Source organism: Hylaeus volcanicus, chromosome 2, assembly GCF_026283585.1.
Source record: "Hylaeus volcanicus isolate JK05 chromosome 2, UHH_iyHylVolc1.0_haploid, whole genome shotgun sequence".
Classification (NCBI taxonomy): Eukaryota; Metazoa; Arthropoda; class Insecta; order Hymenoptera; family Colletidae; genus Hylaeus; species Hylaeus volcanicus.
This window is the reverse complement of record NC_071977.1, coordinates 30054216-30076033: the sequence shown is the minus strand read 5'-3', so window position 1 is coordinate 30076033 and position 21818 is coordinate 30054216. Positions and strand designations below refer to the sequence as shown.

At 39.5% G+C, this 21818-nt stretch overlaps 3 protein-coding genes across 8 annotated transcripts; 2 read left to right on the top strand and 1 right to left on the bottom strand.

Annotated features, from left to right (window-relative positions):
• The first annotated feature begins 910 nt into the window (after positions 1-910).
• On the top strand, positions 911-7372 carry LOC128872526 (uncharacterized). Of its 3 annotated transcripts, none has more exons than XM_054115314.1 (8): positions 911-1165; positions 2078-2305; positions 3975-4640; positions 4724-4957; positions 5034-5100; positions 5227-5388; positions 5475-5580; positions 5662-7372. In XM_054115314.1, exons 2-8 carry the CDS (start codon positions 2215-2217, stop codon positions 5752-5754), a joined length of 1419 nt encoding a protein of 472 aa, XP_053971289.1. In that variant the 5' UTR covers positions 911-1165; positions 2078-2214; the 3' UTR covers positions 5755-7372. The 3 variants fall into 3 exon arrangements, with proteins under 3 accessions (XP_053971289.1, XP_053971290.1, XP_053971291.1); XM_054115315.1 differs by lacking the exon at positions 911-1165 and adding an exon at positions 1213-1595; XM_054115316.1 differs by lacking the exon at positions 911-1165 and having other exon boundaries at positions 1656-2305; positions 5662-5759; positions 7080-7372.
• A 774-nt stretch (positions 7373-8146) lies between these two features.
• LOC128872524 (peptide transporter family 1) lies at positions 8147-18091 on the bottom strand. 2 transcript variants are annotated; one of them, XM_054115305.1, is made up of 10 exons: positions 17985-18091; positions 16636-16676; positions 12502-12580; positions 12182-12410; positions 11095-11369; positions 10925-11007; positions 9835-10245; positions 9450-9651; positions 8752-9335; positions 8147-8628 (listed from the first exon to the last, which is right to left on the bottom strand). In XM_054115305.1, exons 1-10 carry the CDS (start codon positions 18010-18012, stop codon positions 8452-8454), a joined length of 2109 nt encoding a protein of 702 aa, XP_053971280.1. In that variant the 5' UTR covers positions 18013-18091; the 3' UTR covers positions 8147-8451. The 2 variants fall into 2 exon arrangements, with proteins under 2 accessions (XP_053971280.1, XP_053971281.1); XM_054115306.1 differs by lacking the exons at positions 16636-16676; positions 17985-18091 and adding an exon at positions 14359-14753.
• A 1110-nt stretch (positions 18092-19201) lies between these two features.
• On the top strand, positions 19202-21654 carry LOC128872529 (E3 ubiquitin-protein ligase NRDP1). Of its 3 annotated transcripts, none has more exons than XM_054115319.1 (3): positions 19202-19601; positions 20050-20655; positions 20729-21654. In XM_054115319.1, exons 1-3 carry the CDS (start codon positions 19512-19514, stop codon positions 20996-20998), a joined length of 966 nt encoding a protein of 321 aa, XP_053971294.1. In that variant the 5' UTR covers positions 19202-19511; the 3' UTR covers positions 20999-21654. The 3 variants fall into 3 exon arrangements, with proteins under 3 accessions (XP_053971294.1, XP_053971295.1, XP_053971296.1); XM_054115320.1 differs by having other exon boundaries at positions 19204-19601; positions 20068-20655; XM_054115321.1 differs by having other exon boundaries at positions 19204-19601; positions 20042-20655.
• The last annotated feature ends 164 nt before the right edge of the window (positions 21655-21818 follow it).

The following is a 21818-nucleotide window of genomic DNA, read 5'->3' as shown; positions in this document are numbered from 1 at the left end:
TTCAAATTTCTTTTAAACGCATGGGATACTGAGCATATATTGTGTTAAGAATAAAGTATTTTAATCTTTTTAATAAAATTCATCTTCTTCGCTTTCCTCCCTCCACGCTTCTGCATTCACTTCTTTTCTTCCGTCTGCTCCCCATTTTTCTTCCCCCTATTCATTTCCCTCCCTTCCTTTCTTTTCTTTCCTTCCTCTCCTTCTTCGCCCTCTTCTCCCTCATCGTCACTCCCAAAGAGTATCTCTTTGGTCACTCCAAGTAAAGGGGGGCCACTAACTAAAGGGATGATAATTATTGCGATAATTATTAAATTATATTTGATCTATTATCATTTACTACAAGGATGCTAAATTAATTATTTTTAATCAATACAGTGATATTTGTGAATTTATTAAAACCAGTGGCGCCATCGGTGGGAAAACGCCCAAGTTTATAATGGAAATAGTTCCCCGCTGTTGTCGCTAGATGGCGCCACTAGCTAAAGCTACGCTAATTATTGCTGTAGTAAATAACTATTCATGACAATGATAACTTTGGTATCTAAACTGATATATTGTAGTGTTATGAAGCAATGAATCGTATTAATTATGCATTTATGAAAAAGAAAAAAAAATAATAATAAAAATTTATTGGTAGCGCCATCTAGCAGCAGTAGTGAGAACTATGTTCACTACGGACTTGGGCGTTTTCCCACCGATAGCGCCACTTGTATTAATAAATTTGACGTAATTACCAATAATTACTCACTTTATTATTTTATACACTTATTATTTAATTTTATTTTATGTTAATTGTAAGGAAAATTGGATATTACAGGGATTAATCAGTGTCAAAAAAACATATCGTAGAAAAATTAGTTCGTCCTATTCACCGCAAGACGGCGAGACTACGTTTTGTTTGTGTTTGTGTTTATTTTTGTACGATACCATTTCTGTGCCCATGAATCGAGCGGGTATACGAATATATTAGCGCATAATTGAATGGTTTTGCAATCGATAGAGATTATTCCTTTCAACAGCCATAGCGACGTTAACGGTGCATTGATAAGCTAGATATGCAATTGCGATGCTACTAACGCTGCCTACCAAACTTTCACTAATTAAGAACGTGGCTTCGATATATTCCATGTATGTACGTTCGGACTCTGCACGCAAGTGTTCAAACGTAAGCGGATAAACGCATTAAGCCGTTGTTATTTTTACCGTGCAAGAATAAAACATAGTTGATCGCGAAACACTATCGAATAAAGTCTCTCGCGTCTTCGTATTTCTTCTTACAAATTTTTCATGCGATATATTTCCGCGACAAACGTGCACATGACTCGTTCCGATTCTCCTTCGAGACGAATAAAAATAGTTTGTATAAATCAATGGTTCCTATCTCGATCTGTTTCGGAGTTCTCGTGACCTTTCGTAATCAAGGGAACCTGTTTTAAAAGAAACAAGCGGTCGTCGCAGCTTTCGATGTGAACCACTAATTCTTAGTAAATGAGACCAACCACGTTGCCAATAGAATAAAACCTTACGAATACTATCTGGGAAATTAATAACTGAACTACAACAAAATATATTCAGATCTCGTACGCATACGAAGGGTGAGTACATCGAACCGTGACGATCCGTAACTCTCGTTGAATACGATGTAAATATCATAAAATTTATCGAGATCTTCAAAAGATTCCTCTTTTTTATAGAGTCACGAGTACAAATCGATTACTTTTATTTTGTATAGAAACTAAATCAGATACAGGTATCGAGAAGTATGTACTTTACGAGATGTTTGGAAATGAAACTTGCTTGGCACGTATTCGAGCACGTGTTATTTCGTTGCGCATCGATGTATCCCTGGCGTTTACGTACACTAATAACGAGACACCCTTTGTACATGTATCGTCGTAGGAGATCGAAATAGAGAGCAAAATTCGCAATCGTTGGGCTTTCTTTGTTATCGGTTCGGCGTGTCTCGGTGTACAGGTGATCTTTCGCGAGTTCAGAAAAGGGCAAGAGAGTCGGTGGTCCCGTCGTCGGCGGCAACGGTATCGGCCGGTGGAAAGGGTAATGGTGGTATTGATTGCAGCGGAACTTGACCGCGCAAGCTCTCTGTCTGCCCTCAATGAAATGACGTGCTTACATATGGAACCACGACGGACGGGCGGACGATAAAAACCTGTGGATACTACACCTGGCCGACACCTGCCAGTCGTAACGGTGACGATGACACCGTCCCTCTGCACCTGCACATGGCTGCTGCTACCCTGCTGCATTCTCGTCACCCTCTCCACCGGCGAACTTAAGTTTTATCGAGGTGAGTACACCTATACCCGTCCGTTCGCCTGATCACCCGAAAACATTGCATTTTCGGGGGTAATGACACTCGACTGTAAACCGTACCGCATCGCTCCCTCTTTCTCTCGCGACTATACGTTCCCAACCCTAACCATACTACTTCGTTCGCTTCTCGTTTCGCCTATTCTCACCATTTCTCCTAATTTAACCGTACCGCTGTTCTCGCAGAATTCAACATTTCCCGATGTCATCGATGTCACCGTTCGGTCTCGAACGTTTCTCTTTGCTTCCCAGTAAATCTATTCACCTGAGTCGCGAACTGACTCGTTTCGTTCTCGTAGAAAATTTCGTTCGTGGAAAACGTACTACATCGAAACTTTGAGATTACTTTGCATTCGTATGTTTTCGTCGACGTCGACATGTATATAAGTTCGATAAGTATGCGTTTGCCACTAGGACGCGTACAACATACGTTAAATAACGTGCCTGTTGACCACAAGAAACTCACATACGGGCTGTTACGATAATATCAGGAAGTGGAACGATAAAAGATACGCGTTGTATAATTTAGAACGTATCGCTTCGTGCTTTGGTACTCGGGTAGTTGGGTTTCTTCCTTCGTTAAACGTAAGAGTGCATTCCACTTGTATAGATTTACCGAATATCTAACATTTCAACGCGTGTTCGCTACACTTCTAAAAAAGTGTAAAGCTCAACCTCCCGCGATACCGTCTCGTGAAATTGAACGCGATAGCAACGAACTAGCATACGTAGTAGTATCCAGAATTTCTGCGATTACCCTTATTTTTTCAATTCCCTTTATATTTTCAAACGCGCTAAAAATTTACAAATTCCGTCTAGTTCGTTGTACAAGGTGTTAAAAAATTAATGGTCAATTGCAGAATGGTCGTTTGGAAAAAAAAGAAATTTAAGGGGGGAGTCTGGTCCAGGTAATGTATTTTTCTGATGCATATACTTTCCAGATATAATTAATTTTTGTTATTGAAACTTTGTTTACATATAAAGGGACGTTCAAAGAAGAAAATTTGACAGTGTGGATTTAATTTGAATGTATACATATACAGGGTGTCCCAATAATGTTGTAAGATATTGAAAGGGGTGGTTCGGGAGGTGATTTGAAACAACTTTTTCCTTAGCGAAAATGTTGTCCGAGGCTTCGTTAAGGAGATATTAAGAGAAAGGCCCCGACCAATCAGAGCGCGTAGCCAACGCAACCGCGGCCGCCCACCCGGCAATACTCGCGCTCTGATTGGTCGGGGCCTTTCTCTTAATATCTCCATAACGAAGCCTCCGACAACATTTTCGCTAAGGAAAAAGTTGTTTCAAATCACCTCCCGAACCACCCCTTTCAAGGAACTCCAACATTTTTGGGACACCCTGTATATGTTTCAATAACAAAAATGAATTATATCTGGAAATTATATGCATTAGAAAAATACATTACCTGGACCAGACTCCCCCCCTTACGGTCAAAGTATTTTTTTTTAATTTAAAAAAATTGTACTCGAGGAGTGGGTAAAAAGCTTCAAAGTAGCCACATAGTTCGATTCCTGCACGCTCTCCATACTTTGGTTGCACTAATTCACGCGAATAAAAAAAAAATATACATGTCGAATCGAGTAACCTCCTCCTTTTCGAAGTCCGTTAAAAATTCGGAAATTTTTCAGATGAGGTCCCCGAAAATTCGGAGAATGTCGCGCTGAGACAATTGATGAAGTACCTCGAGCAAGGCGATCGGTTTCGTCTTTCGCCATTCCTGGCGAACCAAGCTCACAAGAAGCATCAGCTGCAGCTGGACCGGCAAAAAAAGAGAGACCTACTGGAGGCACTGACCGACAAGGCGAACTTGGCCGATATTCTCTGGAGGGAAAAGCTGAAAGGTTGGAGGTATCGGCAAACGCGATACGACGAATCGATCGACGAGACGCCGCCGCGAGAAAGGGAGCGTTATCTTCCGTTGTACGGGCTGAATCGATTCGACGATCCCGTGGAGTATCCCGATTTCAAGTTGCCTTCTCTGCCTCGCGAAACGAATGGCGAGGATGCCAATTACCAGGACTTCGGTTACGAATATGGTCGGAACGTGCCTTTCAAGCATCCGTCTTACGAGGGACGGGCGAACGTCGACAAAGGGACGAAGAAGGAACCGTTGTTCCAGCTCCGCGTGAATTACGGCGGATCGCTCGACGGTATCAACAAGAAGATGCAGGACCCGCTCCCCACCGTCCCGGAGTTCACTTTTGAGATCGACGACTCGAATTTGAACGACAGACATCCGTTCGCGGTGAAACCGAACGATCCAAGATTTTACCAGGATGCCCCCTTTTCCTCAAGTTAGTTTCGATACGTATCGTTATATTGTTTCTTTACTTTGCGTTGTAATCTCGAAACCTTACGAACTTTTCTTTGCCGATAGGTAACGACGATGACTCGGATTTGGAAAAAACCGCGAAGAACGAAACCAACTGGGGACAGGGAGGTGTAATAATAGAAAAAGTGCATACGATGGACGAAGACAATGTAAGGAATGCCGAATCGAAAATCAAAGATGCGTCGATGATCATGATACCGGAGCTGGAACGGCGCACGGGATACAACCCGTTAGTTATACCCGTGAATCATAATTTGAACAATGACATTTACTTCATTGGTAAGAACACGTGTTAGTTAGAGTTGTTTCGCGAACGGTGTCGTCAGTGAAGCGAATTTCTGTTGTTTGGTTTCAGCTATTGTTGCTGGCTGCAGTGCTGCGGCAATGTTTGCCCTTGTATTGATTACTTTAACATGGTGCAGGTAACGTTCGAAAAATAATTATATTCGTTGGAGAAAAATCACTTTTGATAGAAATTAAATATTTGATAAAATATTGTTTTTTTTTTCGCGTAAATAATGTTTCTAAAATATGTACAATTTTTCCAGGCTGAAACGCGGCGCTAAAGCGGCTGCTGACATAGAATATCCAGCTTATGGTGTAACAGGGCCAAATAAAGAGGTATCACCCTCTGGAGACCAAAGACTTGCCCAGTCTGCTCAAATGTATCATTTCCAACATCAGAAGCAGCAAATTATTGCTATGGAGAAGTAAGTTGTTTGAACGGTACATTTGAAGTAATCAAGTTAGTGTGACGTAGTTTAAGAAACTAACATTTAAATGATTATGTCCACAGTCGTGTTTCCGCGTCGAGAGATCCAGGCTCTGTTTCCGAGGCAGAGAGCGAAGAAGAAAACGAAGAAGGAGACTACACCGTTTACGAGTGCCCAGGACTGGCTTCCGTGAGTTTTTTTCCCCTCTTTACAAAGCTTTGTTAACGACGATAACTTTCGATTTCGTTACGTAATTATTCTTTATTCAAGACTGGTGAAATGGAAGTAAAGAATCCATTGTTTCACGATGATCCAACACCAGCAACACCAGCACAAACCAATAAAGAAGAGGACCACATATAGTTTCAGTAAGTTACGAATACGAATAATTTAAAAACCTTTTCTGGTGCTTAGCTCACTGTTAATGTACCATATCGAAAACATTTATCTACATATTACGTGTATACAACTTTAATACCTATACGGCGCAGGAAGTCAAAATATATAAAGTTAACTAAGGGTCTGTCAAAGGGCCACTTTTGCGTTTTGTGCAAGGGATTTACCATGTAAAGTGACGAACATTTAACGTCGTAACAAACCATCGCGTTTGTTTGGAAACAGATATTTTTTAACTCCAGGATGTGCTATAGTTTGTACTTTCATAGCAAGTATGGTTAACCATATAATTGACATTATTTTTCTACACACCATTACTAACTTGCAACATGAAGTTCAGATTAGAAGTCGTATCGTACCATGATATTCTATATCGCTGTATACAGCTAACTCCAACTGTAAAATCCGAAAATAATTTTTATTCCAAACTTCCAACAATTTACTTTTGACTTTGAAGATTTGGTAGTGTTTAATGATTGGTTCATAATTTATATTTGCCGATCTAACTGTTACAAATTTATTACGTCGTCGATAGTATATTTCAGATTAGATTCTGTATAGTTTATGTCTTGTAACATAATTCTACGAATTAATACGATAAGGATATATACATATATGTATATGTGTAATTTCATTGCTTAAGTTTAACATTTATATGGAATCAAAAAATGCTTGATATCTAAATAGCTGAAATTATTTAATGATTGTGAATCTTATAATAAGATTTATATCTTGATGTTTTTCAAGTAATATTTTCGTTTAACATTGTTGAATTACTGTTAACTCATTTCAACAGAGGTGAAAAAAATGATGACGGAATACCTACCATTTTGCATGTGCTGTTACTTCTATTCCTATTATTGGAGTTTATATTGTGCAAACAAAAGTTTTGTATATACATTTGTTGCAAAGGACCTTCGATATCGAGTACTATACACACAATACATATAATTGATTGGCTTGAAGCGATAATATGTATTTTATTTTTCTATGATACTTGTAACTGTTACGTGTAGAACGGTTTTACGACGAAAGAGCCTATTATTGTATCCAAGATGAGATATAGAAATGACTATTTATTTTGGCAAACTTAAAGCACTTGTATGTGATTAGCGTCAACTACTTACACAAAATAAGAGTTACTATTTACACTTTCAGATATCTATAAAAATACTATAACGAGACAAAACATTAATTTCTGAAGATTCATTAGTCTAAAAGTCAAGCATAGTTCTAGAACTAAAACACGTTAATAGCATGACTTAATCATTAGCCTTTCAATGCCTTTACAGCACTACATCGTTTATTGGAAGAATTCGTTATATTTTATAGGAAGGACACTATGAAAGGACAATCTGTGTACAAATAGACTATTGTATAGTGATTTGTAGCATGATTGTATGTGTTGTAAGCTATAGCATAGGCACAATGAAAAAGTTGCAATTCATGTTCGCGATATATTCCGTAAATGTATAACGTTATCATTATTATTTATGTTCTTCCATTAATCAAAAACTGGTGGAATGTATGATGAATAAATAATGTATTATTATTTTACTAAATAAATTATTTATTTTATACAGAACTTTCGTTCGTCTATGCATTTCTCTTACATGGCATCGTTTAAAGTAACGAATCACACGCTTACTAGTTTAATTTTCCCGAGAAAAAATGAACACAATTATATTAACCGCTTTTAGTAGATTTTAATATTGTTTAGTGGATTTATACAGATAGATTGGTAACGATATTTTTACCACGTATTAGAATTATTAGCGGCTAGAGGGCCTTGGCCTATAACGAAGTTTTGAGCAGACTTTCAAAGCTTACCGGAAACAACAATGTCAGATATGTGACCGCAACCGGTACTTCCGTCAAGTAGTGCGTAAATAAACCCTAATCGTGCAAAGCGTTTGAGAATGTTACAGAATTCAGAGAATTGAGCGCGGGAATGAAATTCAAGACGTAAGAAGACCTTCGTAAGTTTCATCTACAATTAGTCTATTTAATGTTAAGTGAAATATATATAACAAAATGAAACAGATGGTAATGCTTATCGAATCGTAGTTGAACTGCTATGAAAGAAAAGAATATACTTATACATATAATTTTATTTACAAACTTGACGTGACTTGTCGATTTAGTATAACATAAATATGACAAAGTATTAATTGAATCTTTCAGTTATATTAAATATTCTCCTGCTACCACAGAGCCTATCCATTTGTTCCAATTTGTAGTAATTAAAAATTGTTGCGAGTGTATGCGTCCGATTGCATACATCTGTCGTCCGCATACTTTGTTTTTTAATTTTCGTTTGTTTTTTAAAGCAGAATAATGTACTCGAGTCAGATTCATATGGCATAGAACTATTATTTTAACGTAAAACATTGATTGCCACGTCATCTCAGACACGAACAAATTTTCAAACTTCTACTTTCAGTTAAAAAATCAACGACTTGACTTTTTCTCCTTTTGTCTTCTGTTTCTTCGTAGAAACATTTGCTACCCTTGAAACAGGGGTAAAATCAACAAAGAAAATAAAAATTGTTCGTGCATAATAATTCTTTGCGCACTGATTACCTTAAAATATCGCGGTCGTGTGGAACATGTACAAAATCACTTGGAAATCCTGTAAACTTTAGTATTTCGATAGTTAACAGTTCACTTCTCGTTGTCTTTGTAAGACTCGTTAACTATTCCATTCTTGACGTCCATATTAATTTCTTCCGTGATGCTTCCGTCGTCGGGTACCTCAACGTATTTATATAATTTTGCCATAAAGGCAAATATTATCATATCGACGAACATCAGCCCGGCGAATAGGAAGAATTCGTAAACCTAAACATCGCAAAGAGATAGCACAATTGTACATTACAATAGGTTAGCAAAATAAAATTAGCAGACAAATTCCGCGAACGCTATTAAGTACTCGAGAAATCATTCTCAACGAGATGTACTTGCCTGCCTGCTGAACCATGAACCTTCCGCGATAATCACCACGATGAGATTACCGAAAGCTACCGTTAGCAGCCAGCTAGCTTGCAACAAAGACTTCATACTGGTAGGTGCTTGGGTGAATGCAAATTCTAAACCTGTCACAGAGAACATAACTTCGCCAAATGTAATGAGGATGTATTGCGGTATTTGCCATAGTATGTGCATAGAGTTTGGTTCCGTTACGGTTACGATATTAACGTTCTTCTCGTTTGGAGAGACAGAGCCAACGACCGTGTAAACTCCGCCTAATTTTAACTGCACATCGCTCTTCGCTTTCTGATCGCCAATCCAGATATCATAAACGCTGGGTTTGATTTCTTTCAAATCGGTTTCGTGTATGCCAGCATTTAGTGAAAAAGAGACGGACGGTTTATCGCCTTTACGTAGCGACAATTCGACAGACGAGGACGATTCGTTTACGAAAAAGAGACCACGTACCAACGGATCACCTGTTTTCGGTTTATCTATAAAATCAACGTAATTGTACGAGAGGCCATCAGGTCCCATCACCCAAGAAGTTGCGACGCCTCCCGTTACGAGAATCGTACCTGAAATGGAATTGAATGGAATCCCAATCGGTTTTAGATAGTAGATGATAAAGGAATTCAAGAGCAGACGGAAACAATAAGCAATTTCAAAGGAGCAAAAAGTTCTAAACACACCTATAGAGTTAATTTTGCACGATTCCGATTGTGCTGTATAGTCGAACGATCGTCCGGTTGTTTCGATGTTCACATTTGCCCACATGTCCATTTCCTTAAGTCCAAAGGATTGATCGCCTATTGTCATATTTACCGGACAGTTTAAGGTATTGAAGACTCGTAACTGAGCGACGCCCTCCGAAGGTAAAACCGGATACGTTGTCTGCAAATCAAGTGGTCTTTTTTAACGCGGTCTCGAGGATCAGTTGCTCGGCTTTACGTATTTTTAGATGCAACTCTTTCGTTCTTGTTGGTATGGTAAAAGTCTGGACGAAACCCGACCTGTTTAAAATAGATCGAATTCTGCGTATTACGCGACAGCGCGAACTGCGATTCGTTTACGTACCTCTAATTGAAGTTCAACGAGCGCCGACAAGACAAAGGCCAGAGCGGCTAGTACGCCGCCTATAGTCAATTTCTTGAGCGGCGTCCGGAGACCGATCTTCGCGAGAAGCGGATAAAAACAGGTCTCGAATATCGGGATGAAGGCGAGCACCAGAAGTGGATTGATCACCTGCATTTGATCCGGTTGAAGCAAGAAACTTCCGATCTCACCGTCCATTTTCGACGCCTGGAGCGTCCACCGGGACGCCTGCTGATCGAACAGCGCCCAGAATATCGGTATTGGAATGAACAGTTTCATGACCTGCAGGGCTGCTTTGATGTCGTTTATCAGCGATCTATCGTACTCGTCGTCCGCGTGATCGAGCCAGTGTTCCCGTTTACTTTTCGACGTCACCTTCTGGTAAATGGCGTGCTGCAACATCGGATACAGTGATAGAATTAATTCGTTGATCGTGTCGTTCGCATTAAATTTCGAGGAAGGAACGTTTGTTCGGTATAACTGCGCGGAACTTAGAGTCTACCTTAGAGTCTACCTTAAGGTAGTTGAGACTTGCGCTTAAGGCAGGCATGTCCAACACGTTGCATGCCCGACACTACTTTCGATGTTACAATCGCTACCGTCGGTTGCTGGATTGCTGGCGAGGGTCCATTAAACTAGAGGGGACAGAGGATTACGCTCGGTCCCTTTTTATCGACCGGTCACACTGCATAGTCATATTCCGATGCTCGAATAGTGGCCCGGCTCCGAGGGTTAACGTTACGCCAATGGTTACTACTGCTCTCTCGCTTCATCTTGTTCACGGCCTTCGTCGCACCTTCGGTCGTCTTAACCAATACCGAAAGTGCGTGCGGGTAGCGACGTCGCCGTTACGCGACAGCCAATCGAGCTCCCTCGCCGACTATCCAGCAACCGACAATACTAGTGCAGTTAGTTCCCACCTGTCGTGTCTCGTAACGGTGTTCGATCTCGAGCAAACTCGCGAACAATTGCACGTGTCCTTGCTCCGTCGCATACCGATTGGACATGCCTGGCTTAAGGTATCGTTACAATTCTTAGACACGCTTTCCACTCGTGTACGGACGAGACTTACGGAAATGCATTTGGAGACAACCAGGACAACGTTCCCTGTAGGTTTCACTATTTTGTACAACGGCCTCCCAACGATGAATATCACTAGACAAAAGAGAAGGTAGAGTTAGTATTTGCAATAAATGTTCTCTAACGAATCGTGAGAATTTAAAGAATTCGTTCGAAACTCACCGATGGACACGGTCATGAGAACAGCCGGGACGAAAAACGCTAAGGAGTAACAGGTTTTTTCATCGAAGCATTCGACGTCGCTGCGAAGTATCGGGGTAAGGAAGCTCGAGATCAAGGAACCGAAGTTGATGGAAAAGTAGAAGAGCGAGAAATACGTGGACAAGTATCGTTCCTGTTGAGGCAGAACGAACTGGTCACCGCCGAACGCCGTCACGCAAGGCTTTATACCGCCGGTGCCAAGGGCTATAAGGAGTAGACCAACCAATGAAAATTCCCTGGAAAGTTAGACGTTTAACAGATGCGGTTCAACATTGATCGACGGTCGCTTTGCCGGACAAATTCCTCTGCGAGTTTAATTTGCCAACTGCGTCGGGAGACGACGGGCGTTTCAAAAGTCGTAGCCACGCCCCTGTAACCCCGCCTCGAGTAGACCTGCGATAACGAACGACCGCTCATTGTGTTCAATGGAATTTTTTAAATTTGTATACGCAGTTCATAGCCGGCCGAGAGACGATACACGATGACGACAGAAGGTATTCCACCACCCATCGTACTCCCCAGACTTCGCGCCTATCCGATTTTCACCTTTTTAAAATGGTCAAAGAAATTTTGGAAAGCCGAAGCGGTAACAACGTGACTGAAAATTTTGGACACGGCTATCTATTATAAGAAATACTTGATAAATGTTTAGTGATAAACGTTTCGATATAAGTGGCAATTACGTAGAAAAATATAGAATTTCCTTACGAGTTTTTTTTATCTATTCTTTATTTTTGTTACTTCACAAATGCGGTTATGACTTTTGAAACGTCCCTCGTATATTATAGAGAGTATCCTAAAGTAAGCGAGACAATTTCGATAACGCTGTTTCCTTCTGAATTGGTTCGAAAATTAGCAGAGATCGCGAATGAAGAATATTAGGTTGTCCCAAAAGTTTCTTTCGTTTTATTAATAATTAATATTTAATAGAACTCAGCATAGAACTGTAACGTTTTTTTGGCAAATAGGTCCAATATGTCTTTACAACTCAGCACCGTTAATTTTGTAGATAGGCTACTCTGGTTCTCATGGGCTCGATTCAACCTACCTCTTTGGTAATCCTATAGGCGGAGCCGCAGTTAAGGAGAGGAGAATTTGTCCAATGGCGTAAACGATGCTCAAGTAGAAGATCGTGCGAAATTTTCCAAGTAACGAGTCCGCCAGTATCGCCCCGAACACGGGGAAAAAGTAGGCGAACATCGTGAAAACATGATATATCGCGGTAGATGTATCGTCGTTGTAATTCAGGTAATTCCGTAGATAGAGCGTCAGCACGGCTGAAACATAAATTGTTTTTAAGAAAACTCCACGTAAAGTCATCTCGTTGCTAATAATATACGAAATAGTGAGCGTTTATTTTCTACGTACTTCTCATTCCATAAAACGAGAACCTTTCGCAGAACTCATTGCCGATGATGAAGAACACCGACTTGGGGTACTTCAGCTTCTGGAAAATTTCAAGAGAAAAGGAAAATGATTGGGTTAGTTGAGTTACGCGCGATTCCAGTTACGAAGCCGCCGCGGTAAATGTGCGTCGGTAGCACGATCGCGTTGACCTTATTAACTTTGTTGTCGTTGCCGACGATTAAAACTTGTTTTTTTCATTGGAAAATGCGAAGGCTGCGTTGTTCGCACAATTATTTATATCAACGGCTCTAGTCGAGTTTATCGGCATTCTTTATCGGGCTAGCGAAGTTTTGTTTCTTCGAAATAGTATTAGTATTTAAAAAGTATTTAAAAAGTGGGAAAATTATGTACATCGATAGCAGGGCCGGTACAAGGCAAGTTCAGCGCGTTCGCCGGAACCCGGCCCTGATCTACGAAAATTTTAATTAACTTTTTATGAAATGATGATATCATTAACAGATGCAAGACATTTCTTTTATTAGCGATGATTCACTTTCAAGGAGTGACAAAAATCATCAAAATAATATTATCTAATATTCATCTTATAAACAATATACAGGGTGTCCCAAAAATGTTGGAGGTCTATGAAGAAGGTGGTTCGGGAGGTGATTCGAAACAACTTTTTCCTTAGCGAAATTGTTGTCCGAGGCTTCGTTGAGGAGATATTAACGGAAAACACTGACCAATCAGAACACGAGTATGCCTGTTCAGCGCCAGCAGTGGGCGTGGCTACGCGCTAGGCGTTCGCGCACATTCGCTACCGCGGCCGCTCCAACGGTATACGCGCGCTCTGATTGGTCAGTGTTTTTCGTTAATATCTCCTCAACGAAGCCTCGGACAACATTTTCGCTAAGGAAAAAGTTGTTTCAAATCACCTCCCGAACCACCTTCTTCAAAGACCTCCAACATTTTTGGGACACCCTGTGTAATGTGTAACAGCATTCGTAAATAAATAATTCGTCGTTGAAAAAGTTAAGTGTAGGATTTTAATGTGAATTCAGGCCCATGCAAAATTTTTGAACCCGACCCCGCAAAAGGTCATGCCGGCCCTGATTGATAAGATCTATCGTCGAATTTTAACTTTAAGAATTGCTTTGAAGCGAACTAAAACTAATATTGGACCACGACCAACCAATATTGTGATAACGTGTTTTGTTTCTCGTCTCACGCCACCGCAGCACCTATCTGTTTTACTTTAGTTTAGGATTAGGTTGTAAAACAGCTATCGCTCAATCTTACGAAAATTGCATGTGATTATATCTTGCCGTGCGAAAAGCATTAAACACTCTTATCAGAGGCTCGACCGTAAATTCTTCAACGTTAATTGAAAGATTGATAAACATGTCCACAACTTTAAATATTTAGTAACACAATGTTCAAGTCGAGACACTTGCTCTGAAAGCTACAGGAGGTTGACCCGCTGTCTGTAACGCTGTCTACAACATTTATTTTACGTAAGGTACCTTATACGCATACACACAGCAATCAATCGCTACTAAAAATGGACTTTATAATGTACACACATAAACACCAAGCCGTGTACGCGAGTCGGTAAATCTTATATGGAAGCCATGCAGAAGCCGTTATCAGTTGTCGCCAGGTAAAAATTCCTTTCACGTCACGCGAGCGAAGCGTGTTTCGAACAAGGTTGACAAATCGCTGAAAAAAACCCAGCTACTTTCTAATTCAACGTACAATCGAATTCCAATCGATCCGCGATCGACTCTATCGTAGATTAGATCTCTTTTAAAAAAATTCCGTAATCGCGAACGTATTGCGTACTGGATAAAGTAAGGATAATCGTGGTGGGATCCCTACCTCTTCCGTGTCAACACTCTTCGCATCCATTGCGCGCTCGTTTCTATCGCACGGATCACAATGAAATTCAAATTAGACACCGAACAAAGGTTGACACACGAGAACCACGCTGTCAACGCGCGTCACGTATTACTAGAGTACCCACGAACGATACTATCGTCGAGATCATTTTTCCGTACAAGAAATATACGGAAATAACGAGACCGCGGCGTGTCCACCGGTCGATCGAGATATCCGAGTAGAACTAACGATGTCCGTCTCGGTTGGTACGGAAAACCGCACTGTTGACTTTGTTGCGTTGTCACGTTCCCGCGGATATGCAAGCACTTGTGATCGAGACCGCGACGATGCGACTGACGAACACTGACTACGCGGGTACACACTTATATACGCGTACATTGTACGTCGTTTCGATTTGGAACGACGTGAAAGTACACTAGGCTCCCGGGGACACGGTTCAACTGCAAGTATTAGGTTCTCCCAAAAGTTTTTTTTCGCTTTATTGATAAGTGATGCATGCACAATATTTTATGTTTTATGTTACATTTTAATTCAGGTAATTACATTTTGTTACATTTACAAGTACATTACATTTTGCTCCATTACTGTTACAACATGAATATCTATGAAATTAGATTGTCTATTTACATAAACATGACCACATAAAATAATTGTGTGCAGCTCGCGAAAGAAACTTTCGGGACAACCTAATATTTAAGGGGCTTGGAACATCAAAAAATGAAAAAAAATTACTTTTTTAAAATTTATTTTTATTAATATTTCAGCGATTCTGAACAATTCTACGGAAAGAAAATTTTTGTTACCACTTCTAGTGCTCCAACTTCAATTTTCTTTGCGTAGAATTGTTCAGAATCGCTGAAATATTAATGGCAAAAAAATTTTTTAAAGCGTTTTTTTTTCATTTTTTGATGTTCCAAACCCCTTAAGTGGCGAGAGCCGAAATGCAGTAGACAGTTACGAACAGCGTAGCAACGTGCTAAGACTAGTGGTATGTATTATCTATCTATGTTAAATATATTCTTGTTTTTGTTTAACACGTTCACGCCGGCGTGTACCACCGGTGGCTCACGGTCGCGTGTCTATCAGATGGCGTGTAACACCATCGCCGCCCCATGCCGAGAAACACAAGTAGCAGCGCCGGCGTGAACGTGTTAAAATAAAGAACTAAGTAGATACTTATACGCTCTGAAAGGACATTGTGTTCCTTACGGACACGTTTCGCGTATTTATACAAGTGAAACGATACCTTTTTCACTCGATATAACGTATTATATAAGTCTTAGACAACTGTATACGTAGAAAAGATCTGCTTCTAAGAAAGAGAAAGATATACGATATCTCTATCCTACGATTCAATCTAGTACCATTCTTATAGGATCGGACTCTAAAACTACTCCTTTTAACCTCAAAAAGAACTTGGATAAATAGCTAATACTTTAGCTTTTCTATAAAATGAATTCCACGGCGTAGGAAGAACGAACAATTGCTATAAAATATTCATCGTATACCAGCATTGTTCGTATCGGAAGTTCCGCTGATACGATATCATAAACATTGAAGCTCTCTACCTCTCGGGAACGTGTAATGTACGCATCCTCGTAATTAGATATATTAAAGACTTCTCTGGATAAATGGACATGAGATTTGTCTCCTTTTCATTAAAAGTAATAATTGCACGATTAATCTGCGATAATAAATAACAAGTAATCGTAAGGATTATTATGCGACGATAACCGGTGATAAGGAATAACACGGAACTGGTTTCTCTTTCGACGATTCGACAAGAAACGATATAGAATATTCATCGGGGTATAAGGAGATAAAAGACCTGAGCGTAGATCGAAGTTGAAGCAATTTTTATTTTGATTCGTAAAAGTAAAAGCTGTCCTACATATCGTAGCGAATATTTTCATGCGAAAACAAAGTGAAATCCGATGTCGATTTCTGGTCGAGGAGCCATGACATTGTTTCGTAAAACTGGTTCGTTTTGCGGAGGCGTGAGCGCGACACCGAACAAGTTTATTTACCAATATCTCTAAATCCACTATTCTTATCATTGATTGATATTTCATTGAAGGTGTATCGGACATTTTACGGCACGAATAGAGTAGAGTTTTCTATAGTGTTATCGGGAAGTCATTTACAATCGTACACCATGGAAATCATATCATTTGTTGCTAACGAAACGTTACACACGATAATATTTTTCTTTCTGCATCATTTCTCGCTATCGATTAACAATCGTTCGATACTTGCCTTCTGATTCTCCTCCGTGTCCGTTTCATTGTCCGGGTGATCTAAAAATATTCACGTATCAGCGTTAGAGCAAAGGTTCGATCCATTTCCGTGTAACTTAATTACAACGTTTATTCTATTATTCTCGCGATTCTATCGGTATTTAATTTTTAATATTTTCACGTTGATTCGAATAATTTGATCGTGCATATCAACGATAGAAACGATGTAAATCTTCGCAAAGTTGGTTTTGCATCACCGCGATTAACTTCTGCTGAACGGTACGTGTTTTCATCTCGACGATCATATTCTTCGAGACAACGACGATAACTCAACACGCGAACGACCTTCGTTTGTTTGTGCATCTAATAAAAAGAAAGGAATATCTTTCTAATTAACGAGGATCGTGTCAGTTATGTTAATTTGTTCAGTTTAAGTTACATTTTTGCTTTCAAATTGGGTCACGTTCCAATCAGCCGTCGAGCTGAATGGGGTTTTTATTCGACAATTTGACTTTTGTCACCCTGCCGAATATCTCGTTAAAGCTCTCGATAAACGCGGTTCGATAATCAAGACAAATGTTGACGCTCTAATAGACTGGATGAGAGACGGGCATTTTTCGCGTATTTTCGTACTGTTGTTTAAAATATCGACACTTGAAATCATAACTAGCATTTGCGATTAAATAATCGTAATTGTAAGAGTCCAAACGAAAAATTGGACACGGAGATTCGAACCCACGATCCTCGGATCCACAGTCGACCGCTTTACCTGCACGACCAATCCCATACCCTACGATTCGCGTTGTCGTTTGGCTCCTTATTCTTGGGTATGGGAGACGCAATTACTATACAGGTTGTCCCAAAAATGTTGTAACACCTTGAAAGAGGTGGTTCAGGAGGTGATTTGAAACAACTTTTTCCTTAGCGAAAATGTTGTCCGAGGCTTCGTTGAGAAGATATTAACGAAAAACACTGACCAATCAGAGCGCGCGTATACCGTTGGAGTGCCCGCAGTAGCGTATGAGCGCGGCCGCCTAGCGCGTAGCTTACGCTCAACCGGCATACTCGCACTCTGATTGGTCGGAGTTTTCGCTTAATATCTCCTTAACGAAGCCTCGGACAACATTTTCGCTAAGGAAAAAGTTGTTTCAAATCACCTCCCGAACCACCCCTTTTAATGTGTTGCAACATTTTTGGGACACCCTGTGTATGTACAGTGGGTATATAATGTATTCGTACGAGCAATTTCCAAAAAAACTGTATATAATTGACATTCCATAGGTCTTCGGTTTATAAAACGTAACTATTGTAGCCAACGGTTCGATTCGTGCGGAAAAATATTTTATATCGAAATAGATAATCGCGTACCTTGTATCTCGTTGGTAGAAGTTTTCATTCTGTTCGCGATCTCGTGGAAATTGTTAAAGACAACCTGTCCGTGTAACGTTCAAACGAGTACTGATCCCCTTTTCCAATTTTGATATCATTTTAAGATTATCGCGTCTTATCAATCGAAACTTGCTAGCTCACAATTAATTCCGGAGAGATTTATCGGATTTCGATCTAGTCGAACTTGATTCACATAGTTCTATTATAGATAATTTTGTAAACTCGAACTAACGTATCCCTTGTGGCACATTTTGCGCTTAGTTTCGCGTGTAACGGTCGTCCATACATCCCGATTTATTGTTTCGCGAACGATCAATTGAATTTTACGGACCGAGACCGTTCGCGACCCTCGCCTACTCATGCGAAGTTTAAACAATGGCGAAGCCGAGGACGATGTCCAACAAAGTGTGCACGATCGCGATCGTCACGAAAGATAAAGTGATTTGTATTTGTAATCGGTGTCAATGAAGATGATACAACGTGCTATCAGAAAAAGTACAACGGCTTCTCGATAATCTGTCTTCTGTACAATTGAAACACTAAAGTATCGATCAAGTATCATCAAGACTAGTAAATCACTATTGTTACGGACAATGGAAGCAATTCAATATAAACAAAGAAAAAATCGAATACTTCGCAATTCTATGAAATTTTAACAATATTTTGCTTATCAAACGTATTTTAATCTTTTCTTTCCGGTTTCACCAATTTTTCAGATTGATGAATCTTATCAAAACGTCTTATTTGAAGATAAGCGTACAACATAGCCCGGTAAATATGTAGAATAATAAAGAATCCATAAACTTCGTATACAATTGCTACGCATCGAGGGTTGAAAATGCTAAGTATCGATAATGATATTGTACTTGTGTATTAACTAAAAATCATCCGCCATGTACAGCACAGTAAGGGTTATGCAAACCGATGCTACAATGAAAGCTAAAAAGCTCCAAGTAAGAAGAAATCTATTTTATCAGATGGCACTTCTCGGCGCTATCCTTTTCGAGCCCGTGGATCCTCGGCTCTACAATTCTGTCAGTTGCAATCATTAATAATAATAAAATCAAATATAACCGATAAGTTATCGCGTTACGTATAAATAATTAACGTTGCGTCGATAACTGAACATTATCCAGCTTCGACACAATAAGATAACGTTACACACCTGCCGACACTCGTGGTCGATGCACAGCATAAGAGGCAACAAAAATTTAGGCCATGAGACCGCATAAAAGGCTCAATCCGGTGGGCGCTGCGATTATTTCAAATAACGAGTAATCGTGCATGATAAACTCGTTGAATTTCGATCGAACAAAACCGCAAAGTTTTGATATATTTACGCGAATCGACTATCGTCGTGTCGCATGCTACCCGTGGAAAGTAACGGTATAATTCACGAGCTTTCACGTCGAACGCCATCGAATTTCTGATTCTGGATCCACAGTGTCTCGTAGGAAAGACTCGTCGCCGCGTACGAGGACGAGTGATTTGTCGCGAGCACGCATTATGGGGTTCGATGTGAACCGATTTCAGGGCGAAGTTGATGAGGAACTAGTTTGTCCGATATGCTCTGGCGTTCTGGAAGATCCAGTCCAGGTATTATTTTCTGTTTCGTTCGTTAACGTTCTGATCGTTTTCAATTGAACCAGTTTCGTGCATTTACACGAAATTAACCTCACTTTTTCACCTTTCTTCGCAATAATGTTCCATTTTTATTGATCAACGGTAAATAATTTCGAAATTACACCAGCAGTCCTTTCTATTCGTTCCACCGAATCTCCTGAATTATTTCGTAGGAAACATTCGTTAGAATTTTGTATCGATTTCGTAACGTCAGGCAATCGCTAGAATTTTTCTAATGTTCGTTCTGTCAAAATCTACGTAAATATCGTTCTTCTTGTTCTCTTTATCGTATAATGGCAACAAATCATTTTTTTCTTCATACGTCTGACTTGTACAGGGTATTCATGCATGTTTGTTGTGTATCATTAAGTATGATAATAAAAGTTTTGTAAAATGTTTGGTTTGGTTTAAAGACTGGTAGGTGAGCAATATGTTGCAGGCACCTGTATGTGAGCACGCTTTTTGTCGTACATGCATTAACGAATGGATAAACAGACAACCGACGTGTCCCTTGGATCGCACGTCCATTACATCCGCTCAACTCAGAGCAGTTCCAAGGATTCTTCGAAATCTACTGGCTCGCCTTTGTATTAGTTGTGATAATATAATGTATGGATGTCAAGTTGTAGTTAAACTTGATAGTCTGGTATCGCATTTGGAGCAGTGTGAATACAATCCTAAAAGACCAATGCTTTGCGAGCAAGGATGTAGTCTTATTATCCCTAAGAACGAGTTGAAAGATCACAACTGCGTGAGGGAACTCAGAAATATCATTCAATCGCAGCAACAAAAGCTCGCCGATATGAAACGCGAATTAGGCGAACAACAACTTCAAATAAACGAACACAAGAGGGAAATACATCTTCTGAAAGATTTTATGAGGGCATTGAGAGTTTCGAATCCCGCGATGCGGGCCATTGCCGATCAGATGGAGAGGGACGAAGTTGTAAGATGGTCTGCTACCCTTCCTCGAGCGAGAGTAACGAGATGGGGAGGAATGATTTCCACGCCGGATGAATTGTTGCAGGTACATTGCGCTCCGAGTTACTTATCGATAGATATTAACCAGTTCTAGTAAATAACGAAACACGATATTACAGACGCTGATAAAGAGGACTTTGTCCGAGTATAATTGCCCACCCCATGTAATAGATGAATTAATGGAGAATTGTCATGAAAGAAAATGGCCTCCAGGCTTAAATTCTCTTGAAACCAGACAGAACTCTAGACGGCAATATGACAATTATGTTTGTAAACGAGTTCCTGGCAAACAAGCAGTATTAGTTCTTTATTGCGATAATACACACATGCCAGAAGATATGATGGTCGAACCTGGGTTAGTTATGATTTTCGCACACGGTATCGAGTAATTTATATCGATACTATGCCAAGATATTTCGATGTCCATCTATTTTGTTGTTTGTTACATTCATCATGATTAATCTTCGCGGAGTATGAAATATCTTTGTACTTACTGTGTACAGATACCGAGATATTTGTATAATATATCGTGCATTTATATAATGCCAGATATCTTTTCAAAAGTATTGAAATGGACAAACAACATATGCCTTTTGTGATAAACAATTGTACAGACGCAATTGCCACATACAAAAATCTAATTGAATGTCTGGATCGTTACACTGTGATATACTATTTCATTGAGAAAGTTCCTGAAATTGCGTGATAAATAGGGAACTGTTTTTAGTTGTCATAAACGAATCTATATGTACATTTCTATAAATTTGATTCTTTGTTCGACGATATTTGACGAAACAACTATTTATCAACTATTTCAGGAAATTTTATACATATATAGAAGTCTGTAAGCTTTTATTGTAATACTTTAGACATGTAAGAAACAATGGATAGAAATTATTGATACGGTAATTACTATTACATATTAAGATCTGAATGTGTTCTAAAAAATAAGTATCGAATGTCAGAAAGAGGAATTCCTTCTTCTTTTCTAAACGTTATTTATATGATTTTAATAAAACATTTCAAAATGCGTACAATGAAATAAGCATGCTATACAACGATCATTTGAATAAACCAACTCACAATTTACAAGATTTATTAAAATACTACGTGTACGTTCGATGTAAATTTCTGGTTCATTCACGGTTAAACTAATAACTTTCTAACTTTCGTTAGTGGTTAAACTAGTGGTCTCGAATTTATTTAGTA

Bases quoted from the DNA above. Each gene is read 5' to 3' on its own strand.
- LOC128872526 (XM_054115314.1), top strand. From the start codon at position 2,215: ATGACACCGTCCCTCTGCACCTGCACATGGCTGCTGCTACCCTGCTGC. The intron at 4,641-4,723 runs GTTAGTTTCGAT...CTTTGCCGATAG, and splicing joins GGATGCCCCCTTTTCCTCAA to GTAACGACGATGACTCGGAT. The intron at 5,581-5,661 runs GTGAGTTTTTTT...TCTTTATTCAAG, and splicing joins AGTGCCCAGGACTGGCTTCC to ACTGGTGAAATGGAAGTAAA.
- LOC128872524 (XM_054115305.1), bottom strand. From the start codon at position 18,012: ATGAAAACTTCTACCAACGAGATACAAG. The intron at 12,581-16,635 runs GCAAGTATCGAA...GAAATTTTCCAG, and splicing joins ACACGGAGGAGAATCAGAAG to AAGCTGAAGTACCCCAAGTC. The intron at 8,629-8,751 runs GCAAGTACATCT...TGCGATGTTTAG, and splicing joins GTTCATGGTTCAGCAGGCAG to GTTTACGAATTCTTCCTATT.
- LOC128872529 (XM_054115319.1), top strand. From the start codon at position 19,512: ATGGGGTTCGATGTGAACCGATTTCAGGGCGAAGTTGATGAGGAACTA. The intron at 19,602-20,049 runs GTATTATTTTCT...AAAGACTGGTAG, and splicing joins TTCTGGAAGATCCAGTCCAG to GTGAGCAATATGTTGCAGGC. The intron at 20,656-20,728 runs GTACATTGCGCT...ACGATATTACAG, and splicing joins CGCCGGATGAATTGTTGCAG to ACGCTGATAAAGAGGACTTT.